The 11,331-nt window shown below is 56.3% G+C and overlaps 1 protein-coding gene and 1 long non-coding RNA gene across 26 annotated transcripts in view; both read left to right on the forward strand.

Annotated features, from left to right (window-relative positions):
* ADGRG1 (adhesion G protein-coupled receptor G1) overlaps positions 1-8,695 on the forward strand; it is a 45,109-nt gene extending 36,414 nt beyond the window's left edge. For 13 of the 25 annotated variants that reach the window (XM_054248727.2, XM_008985946.5, XM_078358280.1 and 10 more), the window contains 7 exons: positions 103-148; positions 388-491; positions 1,175-1,293; positions 3,172-3,458; positions 4,525-4,633; positions 5,437-5,705; positions 7,133-8,695. In XM_054248727.2, coding sequence (XP_054104702.2) covers positions 103-148; positions 388-491; positions 1,175-1,293; positions 3,172-3,458; positions 4,525-4,633; positions 5,437-5,705; positions 7,133-7,263 — 1,065 coding nt within the window. In that variant the 3' untranslated portion in view covers positions 7,264-8,695. The remainder of the gene's footprint in view (positions 1-102; positions 149-387; positions 492-1,174; positions 1,294-3,171; positions 3,459-4,524; positions 4,634-5,436; positions 5,706-7,132) is intronic. The other 12 variants (XM_035282673.3, XM_078358286.1, XM_035282670.3 and 9 more) reach the window with 1 other exon arrangement.
* Positions 8,696-9,056: 361 nt separating this feature from the next.
* On the forward strand, positions 9,057-11,019 carry LOC144580591 (uncharacterized). Its single transcript, XR_013530507.1, has 2 exons — positions 9,057-9,162; positions 9,924-11,019. It is a non-coding gene; the product is annotated as an uncharacterized LOC144580591 (long non-coding RNA).
* The last annotated feature ends 312 nt before the right edge of the window (positions 11,020-11,331 follow it).

Consider the following 11,331-nt stretch of genomic DNA (forward strand, 5'->3'; position numbering starts at 1 on the left):
TGGGGCAGGTGGTGGCTCGACTGCGTTCTAGACTTCCTCTGCCTGGCCCGGCAATGGGGGGACTGTCACAGAATCCACTCTCCATCTTTCTTGTCCCTACAGAAGAATGTGACCCTGCAGTGTGTGTTCTGGGTTGAAGACCGAATATGTGAGTATGTGGGGATCTCTGGGCTGGACAAGTATCTGGAAGAGAAATGGAGTCTGTGGCGGGGGAGGTGGGGTTAATCACCAAGGGCTTCCTGGAGAAAGGTGGACTTTGAAGAGAGGGTGATGGCAGGCTTCCGGTAGGCTGGGTGGAAGAATGCCGCAGTCGTGCTTTTGGGGGAGGGCACAGTGGGGTCCTGGGGGACTGGGTTTGGTTGGAGCCGCATGCCGTCCCCTCCTCAGTGAGCAGCCCAGGGCATTGGAGCAGTGCTGGGTGTGAGACCGTCAGGAGAGAGACGCAGACATCCTGCTTCTGCAACCACCTGACCTACTTCGCAGTGCTGATGGTGAGGGTCCCGCTCCCGCCTCGAAGCCACACCCCAGGCCGTGTGCTTGATCTGTGCGGGCACTTTTCATGCATTCAGTCATTTATTCCTCCGAACAGCTCTCCAAGCTAGCTTCTATTGTGTCCCAGGTGCAGAGAGGTTCAGCAGTGTACCTGCAGCCACACAGCTCTTTATTCCCAAATTTTGGTGTGTGCTAAAATGCAGATTGCTGGCCCTCACCTAGGGTTCTGATTTGGCAGCGCTGAGGCCAAGAGTGTTTCTAATGAGGCCCCTGAGGTGGCCTCCAGTGCCCCCAAGACCTCAGAATTCATGATCCCAGGATTGTAGGATTCTCCCTATGGGGGTCCAGCTGGGGCTTGGACACCCCGGGTATGGGAAGCTCATTCCCTCACAGGAAACCTATTCCCGTGTTAAATGGTATAGAGGAGTATCAATGCTGGGACAGAATAGGGCTTCTCTCATGAAGGGTTCTTGGCCTCTGCGGGTCAGGAAGCTGTTTGAGAATGTGGTCAAATCTAACTCCCCCACTCCAGAAAAATTCACTCATGGGACCACATTCTGCTCAGTTGGGAGAGGAGGTTCTTAGGCCTGCCAGGGATCCCAGGTTAGCCCCCAATACAAGGCAAGCCTGCAGGTTGGGTGGGGGACATGGAGGCCAGCCCTCACCTGTCTCCTGCGGCCAGGTGTCCTCGGTGGAGCTGGATGCTGTGCACAGACACTACCTGAGCCTCCTCTCCTACGTGGGCTGTGTCATCTCTGCCCTGGCCTGCATCTTCACCATCGCCGCCTACCTCTGGTCCAGGTGAGGCCTGAGGGGGTGGGACAGAGGAGGGGGCCCTCCATGGCATACACCCCTGCCAGGGCCTGCAGCCATGGAGACCTGCTCCTGGGATTGGCCTGCCTGAATGCCCTGTGTGTGTGGTTAGGGGAGCTGCAGGGGGTACAGTGTGCTGACCCCTGGGGGCCACGGCTCCTCCTCAGATCTGTGGCATTTTGGTAACATTACAATTACACATGTTAACTAATTGTCAACATTTTATGTATGCATGACAGAGTCTTGCTCTGTCACCCAGGCTGGAGTGCAGTAGCACGATCTCGGCTCACTGCAACCTCCGCCTCCTGAGTTCAAGCGATTCTTGTGCCTCAGCCTCCTAAGTAGCTGGGACTACAGGTGTCCGCCACCATGCACTGCTAATCTATGTATTTTTAGTAGAGACAGGGTTTCACCATATTGCTCAGGCTGGTCTCAAACTCCTGACCTCAAGTGTTCTGCCCACCTCAGCCCCACAAAGTGCTGGGATTACAGTGTGAGCCACCATGCCAGCTAATTTTCAACATTTAAAATTGAGAGTCTGCCTAAGAATCTGTTTCTTTCCTGGAGTAAGACAGGAAAGCAAAGCAAAAAATTTAAAAAAAGATCTTCATTTCTGCCTTTGAACAAGCAGATTTGCGAGAGCACTGGTGGACAGAATAACATCCCAGCGATAAGGATGATAGTTAACACGTGTGTCAAACTTCCCACGTGCCATGCACTGTTCTCATTGCTTTACCCACGTCAGCCCAGTGCGTCCTCACAACAGCACTATGAAGGAATGCTCAGAGAGATTAAGTGACTTGCCTGAGGTCACACAGTGAGGAAGTGGCAGGGGTTGTCAGATTGTCAGTGCTTGGCTTGGCCTAAATTGGGGTGCGCTTGCCCTCAGCGCTGAGTCCATTTGGGGAAAGGAGGGACACCCTCAGTTCTCACGATCCCCAGCCACAAAGCAGGAGGAGAGGAAGGTGAAGCTGTGTTTATGTGTGTGCACGAGCATGTGTGTGCATATGACTGTCATGGGTGTGCACGAGCATGTGTGTGTATATATGACTGTCATGCGTGTGCACAGCTGTGCACCCGGTGAGCTAAGTAGGTGATGGTGATGAGGAAGGACAGCTGGGTGATGAGATGGGCTCGGTGGAAGGCAGGGGGTGTGGGCAGAAACCCGACACCCCCACTCACAACCATGCTGAAGGACACAGCCCAGGAACCCTTAGGAACTGAGCGCCTTATCTGAGCCTGATGCTTTGTATCAGAGTAACTCTCACCCTGACCTTATGAAGGCACCATCCTCCCACTTCACAGATGGGCAAAGTGAGTCTCAAGGGAAAGGGGCCAGCTCAAGGTGGTGCCCTGAGTTAGGGGCAGGGCAGGGTGGGACTCCAGGATGGTGATGCTGGGGCCTGCATATTCTGCCACACCCTCAAGGGCCATGTAGAATCCTGGAGTGGCGGTGGGGGTGGGATGTGCACACAGCACACACTCAGACTCACAGACGCACAGCTGTGCAGACAGATGGGCAGACACAGAACATGGATGGTGTGGATTCTCCAACACGGTGGAAATGCCAGTGTTTCCTCTCCGACTGTGGGAGTGTCTGGTTTACTGTAGTGGCTGATTTGTCTTCCTCACTCTGCCTGGCTGAGGCTTCTGTTAAACGCGCACCTGGTGCCTGAGTCTGGGTGCTAGGCACACAGTTGGTGCACAGGGGGATGTGTGGAGCAGCTTGGCTGCAGCCACAGGAGCAGGATGGGGGAGGGTATGATTGTGTGTGTGTGTGGGTGTCGGTGAAGGGCAGTCTGGGAAAGCTTCCTGGAGGAGATGTGGGCACACTCCCCTCTCTACCTTCCCACACTGGCCTATCAGGGTACCCCTGCCATGCAGGAGGAAACCTCGGGACTACACCATCAAGGTGCACATGAACCTGCTGCTGGCTGTCTTCCTGCTGGACGTGAGCTTCCTGCTCAGTGAGCCGGTGGCGCTGACGGCCTCGGAGGCCGGCTGCCGTGCCAGTGCCATATTCCTGCACTTCTCCCTGCTCGCCTGCCTCTCCTGGATGGGCCTCGAGGGCTACAACCTCTACCGACTTGTGGTGGAGGTCTTCGGCACCTACGTCCCTGGCTACCTGCTCAAGCTGAGTGCCTTGGGCTGGGGTAAGTGGGTGGTGCCCCACACCTGCCTCTCCCATGTAGCTCTTGCAAAACCCAGGCACCGACTTCTGCCTCTCCACCTATCTCTCTGGCTTCCCTCCCAGCCTCCTTCACTCATCCTCAGGTGTCCTTCACCTTGGCTTCGTCCAAGGCTTTAGGAGGAAGTGGTGAACCCTGTCCCCAAGAAACACTCCCAAATTCTCTACATCACTCACCCTGTTACAAAGGGGCTTTATGAGCAGGTCCGCCACATGTGAATGTGCAGGTTGTGCACTGCTCAAAGGCACCCAGTTCAGAGATCAGTGGGGATCAAATCCCACTCCACTCATTTAATCACTCAGGCTGGCAGTGGCCCTGCCTCTGGACCCCACGGGACCTCGGGTAGCAGATTCCCCGTGGCTTTGGCACTTTGCTCTTGGCCAATGACTGTTCCATTCCCCTGTGGCCCATCCCTCTTATGTCAGACCCAGAGCCCAGGGGCTCCTGATGCCCCAAGTCTGTTTGGCCATTGCACAGACCCCCAGCCTCCGCATGCCCCTGACCCCAGCTTGCTGTTCCTCATGGGTCGGTCATCGGGCCCCTTCTTTGTCCACTCCCTCATTTGCATGAAATTCCTTTGGAGGTGGCTCTGTGTCAGGACGCTGTGTCTGGAGGTGGGCAGCCTCCTCCAGGGAGCTTCCAGTCTCCACCTGATGGGTGAGGTCAAGGTCTAGTGCAGACGGCCCCTGAAGGAAGAATTCTTGCTGTCCCTCCTAAACTGTCTGCCCCTCCCATCTCCCCATGACATCCAGCCCTGCAGCAGAGACCCACAGGCCTTTCTTCCAGGGGCCCCCAGGGTGACCAAGGGCAGAGCTAAGGTTGGAGGAGATGGCTTCCCCTTATAGGAAACCCAAACTGGAATGGGGAAGGGGAGGGTCCAAGCTTGGGAGAACTTCACCAGATGGGGCTGGGTGGGCTTCGGGAGCCCAGACTTCAGAGGGGGCCTCGCCCTTCAGACCCCCTGAGGCCAGCAGGGAAGGGGCAGGCCTCAGAGAACAGGAGATGGAGCGCCATGCATTGCCACCCTCAGGCTTCCCCATCTTTCTGGTGACACTGGTGGCCCTGGTGGATGTGGACAACTATGGCCCCATCATCCTGGCTGTGCATAGGACTCCAGAGAGCGTCATCTACCCTTCCATGTGAGTGGCTGTGTGCAATGGGGGCAGGGAGGTGGATCTCTGGGTGTGGAGGCCAGAGTGCAGCCCAGGTCATGCTGGCCAGGAGACACCTGGGTTCCAGTCTCCTCAAGGAATTGGCCTGGCAGTGGTGGGAGCACTGGTTTAAGAGTCATGGAGCTGAGAAAAGGCCTGGATCCAGCACTCACTCCCCAGGTGACCTTGCACAGGTGCCAGTGATTCTCTGAGCTTAGGTTTCTTCATTCGTGAATGGGTGCGTGGGTTGAAGCAGATGAGCCTCGCCACCTGCCTCAGCAGTACCTCTCTGTTTCCCATGGGAAAGACGGAGGCTCAGGGAGGGGAGGGATCTACTCTTGGCAACCCTGAGGTTGGTGTGCTGTTCAAAGGCAGGGGTGAGTGGGGCTGAAATCTGGTCCTTCTCCAGTCCCCGATTCTCCCAGGCTGGCAGCGGCCCTGCCTGTGGATCCCCTGAACCCCGCCTGGAAGCCAGGGTTCCTGAGCTCCAGGCTGGGAAGGGTCCTTCCCAATGGTTCAGTGGTTTTGAAATTTTCAGCCCTTCACATTGTGACCCGGTGATTTCTGCCTCACTTTTGTACTATCTATGTTATTACTTACTTAGTATTTTCCTTTAAACAATCCAACTTGTTAACGTACATGTATTTTTAAGATTACATCAACACTGTGAGTAGAAAACAAGTAGCACTTGCTGTAAACAGTGAATAATCCTAAAAACAAACAGGACCATCACAGCCCGGGAAATGCCATCCCTGCTGGCCGCACACTGAGCCTCCGGCCCTTGCCTGCAGGTGCTGGATCCGGGACTCCCTGGTCAGCTACATCACCAACCTGGGCCTCTTCAGCCTGGTGTTTCTGTTCAATATGGCCATGCTGGGCACCATGGTGGTGCAGATCCTTCGGCTGCGCCCTCACACCCAAAAGTGGTCGCATGTGCTAACGCTGCTGGGCCTCAGCCTGGTCCTTGGCCTGCCCTGGGCCTTGATCTTCTTCTCCTTTGCTTCCGGCACCTTCCAGCTTGTCGTCCTCTACCTTTTCAGCATCATCACCTCCTTCCAAGGTAAGGAGAAGACCCGTCCCTTGGCCCAGGCAGGGTGCTCACACATGGAGCACAGGGCAGGGAAGAGATCACCCAGGAACCAGAAGGTTTCCCTTCTCTGGGCCTCAGTCATCGCATTCATAAAATGGGGCCATCCAGGCAATAGTGGACAAGTCTTTATTAAGCACCTACTATGTGCAGGCCCTGTGCTAAGCCACACAACTATGGCTGAGCTGGTTGGGTGTGGGCCTTGCTCTCGTGGAGCTCAGCTCTAGTGGGGAAGACTGGGCATCAGTGGGCAAGTGTGTAGCCGTCAAAGGTGGTCCCAGATAGTCGAGAAATTATCATGAGCATGTGCTGCATGGTGCCTGGGCTGGGGTAGGGGACACCCTAAGAAGGGTGGCCAAGGAGGCCTCTCTGGATAGGAGATGTGTGAAGACAACAGAAAGACCCCACTATGTGGGGATGGAGGGTCTCCCTGCTTCAGGTGTGGTACCAGCAGCAGCACTGTTGGGAGCTTATTGGAAATTCAGCCTCTGGGCCACCTGGGCCCTGCTGCGTCAGACTCTGCATTTTCACAAATGCCCAAGGGGTCACATGCACAGAATAGGTTCAGGAGCCCTGGTCTAGGGGAAGGAAGCTCCAGGCAGAGGGAGAAGCAGGAGCAAATGTCCTGAGGCTAGAACCAGCTGTGTGTAGGAGGGACAGTGAGGGAGGGCATGGCCAGAGGGCAGTGGGTCAGGGGTGGAGGGGCCCTGACTTGATGCCAACCGGGTCCCTTCCTGGGCGTGTACCTGTATATGTGTATTCAGGTGCACACACAGGCAGGCACACCCCTCTGTTCCTGGCCGTGCAGAATGGGAGGGGGCTGTATGGCCAGGCCCAGGGGCTCACATGGGGTTCAAGGCCAGCCTCCCATACAGGGCCACCCTAGAATGGGAGCTGAGAGTTGGTGGTGGGGAGATGTTACCAAGCTTCAGCTCTTTAGCGTTTAAGCCTTCATTCCTGCCTGTGGACGCAGGGCACTTGGGATTGGGAGTGAGGCCCATCCATTCCCACAGACATCTACTGAGCTGCAAAGACCTCAGAGTGCTAGTAATTTGGAGGGTGCAAAATCGCACAGGGCGTAAGTGGGTGGGCTCCAGAGCCTGTTCACACCGTTTGGCTCAACCACGTCCCCTTACCTGAGCCTCCTGGGCCTTCCTTTCCTTGTTTACAAAAGAGAATAGTAATGAATAGGATGGGTCTGCAGGAGGCTAGTGACACAGTGAGAGGCCACATAGGGACTTAGCACAGTATGGCCGGGTCCCATGGGTGCCCAACAGCACGTGCTGGGCAAACGCTGGTGGTGAGGTGGCGCAGACCTGAGTCTCGGTGGCTGGGGACGGAGGAGGAGGGAGGGGACAGGGCTCCCCCACCTGCTGAGCCCATGCCCTCCCTGCCCACAGGCTTCCTCATCTTCCTCTGGTACTGGTCCATGCGGCTGCAGGCCCGGGGCGGCCCTTCCCCCCTGAAGAGCAGCTCTGACAGCTCCAGGCTCCCCATCAGCTCGGGCAGCACCTCGTCCAGCCGCATCTAGGCCTCCAGCCTACCTGCCTGCCTGCATGAGGAAGCAGACTCGGCCTCATCTCACACTGCCGGTGGCCCCCGAGCAGGGCCCAGCCCCAGGCCAGTGGGAAGGCCCAAGGACCATGGATGGATAGGCTGTTGCCTTGGCAGACAGGCTCCCGGGCTGGGCTTTCTCAACTGGCCTTGGGGACTACTCGGCTCTCATTCAGCTCCCAAGGGGCTCAGGAGCTTGCCACCATGCTGGCTGGGGGACTGTTCCCACATCTGTCCTAATCCAGGTAGAGGCCTGGTCTCTCCCCACTACCCCCGGGCCCAACCTCGTTGCTGGGAGCCAGGCCTTGGATCTTGAGGGTCTGGCACATCCTTAGTCCTCTGCCCCTGCTTGGGACAGAAACATGACTCCAGCTGCTCTGTGTCTCGTGATCACCCTGAGGGTGCTCTGCATCCTCTCTGATTTTTAACCTCAGGTGGCACCCAGGGCAAATGGGGCCCCTGGCAGAGCTTCAGGGCCGGAGCCCTGGAGGAGGAGAAGCCCATTGCCAGGAGCACAGCAGCAGCTCGCCTACCTCTGAGCCCAGCCCCCCTCCCTCCGTCACCTCCCAGCCCTCCCTCCATCTTCCCCGGGGTTCTCCTCTCCCAGGGCCTTCCCGCTCCTTCATTCACAGCCTTGGGTCCCCTATTCCAATGCTATTTTGCGGGACGTGGTTTCCAGGAGCCGCCTGCTGTCTGCTGTAAATGTTTGTCTACTGCACAAGCCTTGGCCTGCCCCTGACCCGGGCTCAGTACAGATGCCTGGGCTGGGCAGGTCCCTCTGTCCATCTGGGCCTTCTTCTGAGCTGCATTGCCCTTGCACACCCTGACTAAGCACACACCTCACAGGGGCCACGGCCTCTCCTGAAGCCCTGTTGTGGCAAGAACTGTGGACTGTGGCAATCCCACCTGGTTTGCATCCCAGCACTCCAAGGACTGAGACCAACCTCTGGTGACACTGGCCTAGAGCCAACACTCTCCTAAGGGATTCTCTCCAAGCCCCCAAAATAACTCCAGGCACACTCGGCCCCCATCATGGTTAATGCTGTCCAACAAACACGCGTGGGTCTATTGCTGGCCTGTGCTAGGTGGTAGGGACATGGATGACAGATCTTATCACTCTCCCTGCCAACCCTCAGCATGGTATGTGAGGCATGTATGAAGCAAGAGCTCCTAGAGCTACAGGCACGAGGAGAGGGAGCCATCATTCCTGGCTGGGAATCCCGGAAGACTTCCTACAGGAGGTAGTGTATGATCTTGACCTTAAAGATGGGAAGGATGCTCTTTTTAAGTACCCATTCTTTTGTTTTTTGATATTAAAAAGAAGTACATGTTCATTGTAGAGAACTTGGAATCTGTAGAAGAGAATCAAGAAGAAAAATTAAAATCAGCTGTTGTTATTGCCTAACAAACTGGTGTAAACATTTTGGGGCATTTCCTTCTGAGCTTTTTCCTGTGCTTCTATTAAAAGAGTCACTGATACAAACACCTTAGGGCCAATCAGAAAACATGAAAGAGAGAAGAGGGCTGTGTGTGAAGAAAAAAAATTGACTGCTAGAAACCTCATCAACCAGGGAAAAGGGGAAAATAAATGGCAACTTGGTGTCTATGCTGGGGAGGCAATGGGGAGTGGTGGGGTCTGGGCAAACCGGAGACTTCCAATCCCACGCTGAGGGGGCAGCTGCTCATCAGCTCCAGCTGGTCACTGCCTTGTAGGAATGACGGCCCATGTAGCCAGACTGCCTACCTTTTTTTTCTTTTTTTTTTTTTGAGACGGAGCTTTTGCTCGTCACTCAAGCTGGAGTACAATGGCGAAATCTTGGCTCACTGCAACCTCTGCCTCCTGGGTTCAAGGGATTCTCCTGCCTCAACCTCCCGAGTAGGTGGGATTACAGGTGCCTGCTACCACACCCGGCTAATTTTTTGTGTTTTTAGTAGAGACAGGATTTCACCATGTTGGCCAGGCTAATCTCGATCTCTTGACCTCGTGATCCACCCTCGGCCTCCCAAAGTGCTGGGATTACAGGCATGAGCCACCGCACCCAGCCAAAACCTTATAATTATAGTTGTGCATATTTCTCTTTCTGAAATATAACAGTGTCAACACAGGAAGCCCCTAAAATGTGAAGATACTGAAGTACAGTGGGTGTTCAGAGAAGCATATCACATTTTAAAAACCTGTAAAAAGGTTTTATAAGATCTACGGGGTGGGGGGGCTCCTCTTATGCCCCCAACTCCAGAGGACAGAGGCCAAACCTTCCCAAGCCTCCCCCACCCCTGTGTCAGGATTGGGCAGCCCAGGGGATCAGAGCCAACTTCCCTCCTTACAGGCCTCTAGGTCTCTGTGAGGGGGTCTCTCAGAGCCCCATGGCTGGGCTAGGTCCTGGGGTAGGGGTTGAGGCAACTCCTCACGTCCTCCAGAAGGGAGGGAAAGGACCCAGCTCCCTTCCCCAGGAAGAGAACACCACCCCCACCCTGCAATTCTCCCACTTCTCAAACATCTGTGTCCGAGGCTCAAGTAATGGGGAGGGGTCTTGGGTTGGGTCTCACCTTCTTGGGAAGGCCCTGGATGGGGCACTCACAGCTCTGTGCTGCCCTTTGACCCTGATGGTTCTTATCATGCACTTTTCTGGGCTGCAGGATCACCCTTTTTGCCAGCACGTGGCCAGACCTGCATCTGGAAACATCCCTCTAGCTTGAGAATTGCATTGGAGTGGCTGAAGGCTTGAGGCTTGAAGGCTGAGGACTTGAGGCCCTGCCCACTGGAGTCATTGGGAGAAGATGAGGCAGGAGGTCACAGGAAGGGATACTACTGTTGTGTTGGCCCTGGGACTCGGGGGTCTCAGGGTTCTGTGAGTGGCTCCAGGCCAGTCCCTGGTCCCCATGGGGTCTTTTTGGGAAGGGGTCGTGGGGAAAGGTTGTTCTCCTTCCAGCCCCACCTGACCTTCCCCTGTTCTCCTCCTAGGTACCCTGATCCCACATTCCCAGGTAGGCGGGTCAGAATCCCAGCCCGCTCAACCCCAGGCCCTTCTTCACAAACTGGTACCTATGAGCCTATCTAACTGTGCCCAGAGCCAGGATGGGGCTCCAGTGACAGGCCCAGCTCACCCAAGTCCACTGCCCCACCCCACCCTCACTTGCAGCTGGGAGGGAGGCCAGCAGGTTGTGTAGGAAAAGGCTGGGCGGGTGTGGAGCAGTGGTAGGACCGCCATTCATCTGACTTCACGGCCCACCCTGCAGAGGAAGTTTTTGGGGCTCAGGAAGCCCTGGGCTCTGACCTGCTGCTCCATGCTGGATTCTCACTCGCTCCCACCCTGTGAGTGACCCAGATATCCCCTCCCCACCCCTTTCCAGACCCAGAGGGCTCAGCAGGAGACACTGAGTGGGAGGAAGGGGAAATGGAGGCCAGCAGGGGCCAAGCAGCTCCCCAGTTCAACCCCAAGGCTGAGCAGGGCAGTGCCAGCGCCGTGGGCCAGAGGGAGGTGCCAGTGACCACACACCGTGGCAGGGTGTCCTTCACCTTCCGATCCCCAGGTGGCCATGGGCTTATCCACTGTGCCTCCCTGGGGCTTCCAGAGTTGAGACTTGAGTGGCTGGTGCCCCAATCCCTTTAGGCTGAAGTCCAGGCGTGTTTGCTGCTCCCGCTTTCTGTTTAATCCGTGACCAGCTGGGGTGGGAAGACAACGATTTCACAGCACTGCTGATCAGAAATGATATAACACACCCACCGGCCAAACTGCTCTGCATGCGTCATCTGTGAATGCAACACACACACCTCGGGAGGCACCGGTGACAGACAGCTTGTGCAAGGCCACCCAGCCAGGAAGTGGTCAGGATGTATGTCAGGCCAGGGGCCAACACACTGGGGCCGCACTCCTGTCTTCCTGCTACCCTGTCTCTGAGTCTGTCCTGTTATCCAAGCTGGTGGGGGAGGCTCGGGCCACAGGGCCGGCTCCGGCTCTCCCATGCCCTCCAGCCTGGTTCAAGCCTTAGGCACCATCCAGGTCTTCGTCCTCATGCCCAGAGTCAGGCTTGTGCCCGGGTTATT

This window comes from Callithrix jacchus, chromosome 20 (assembly GCF_049354715.1).
Source record: "Callithrix jacchus isolate 240 chromosome 20, calJac240_pri, whole genome shotgun sequence".
Classification (NCBI taxonomy): Eukaryota; Metazoa; Chordata; class Mammalia; order Primates; family Cebidae; genus Callithrix; species Callithrix jacchus.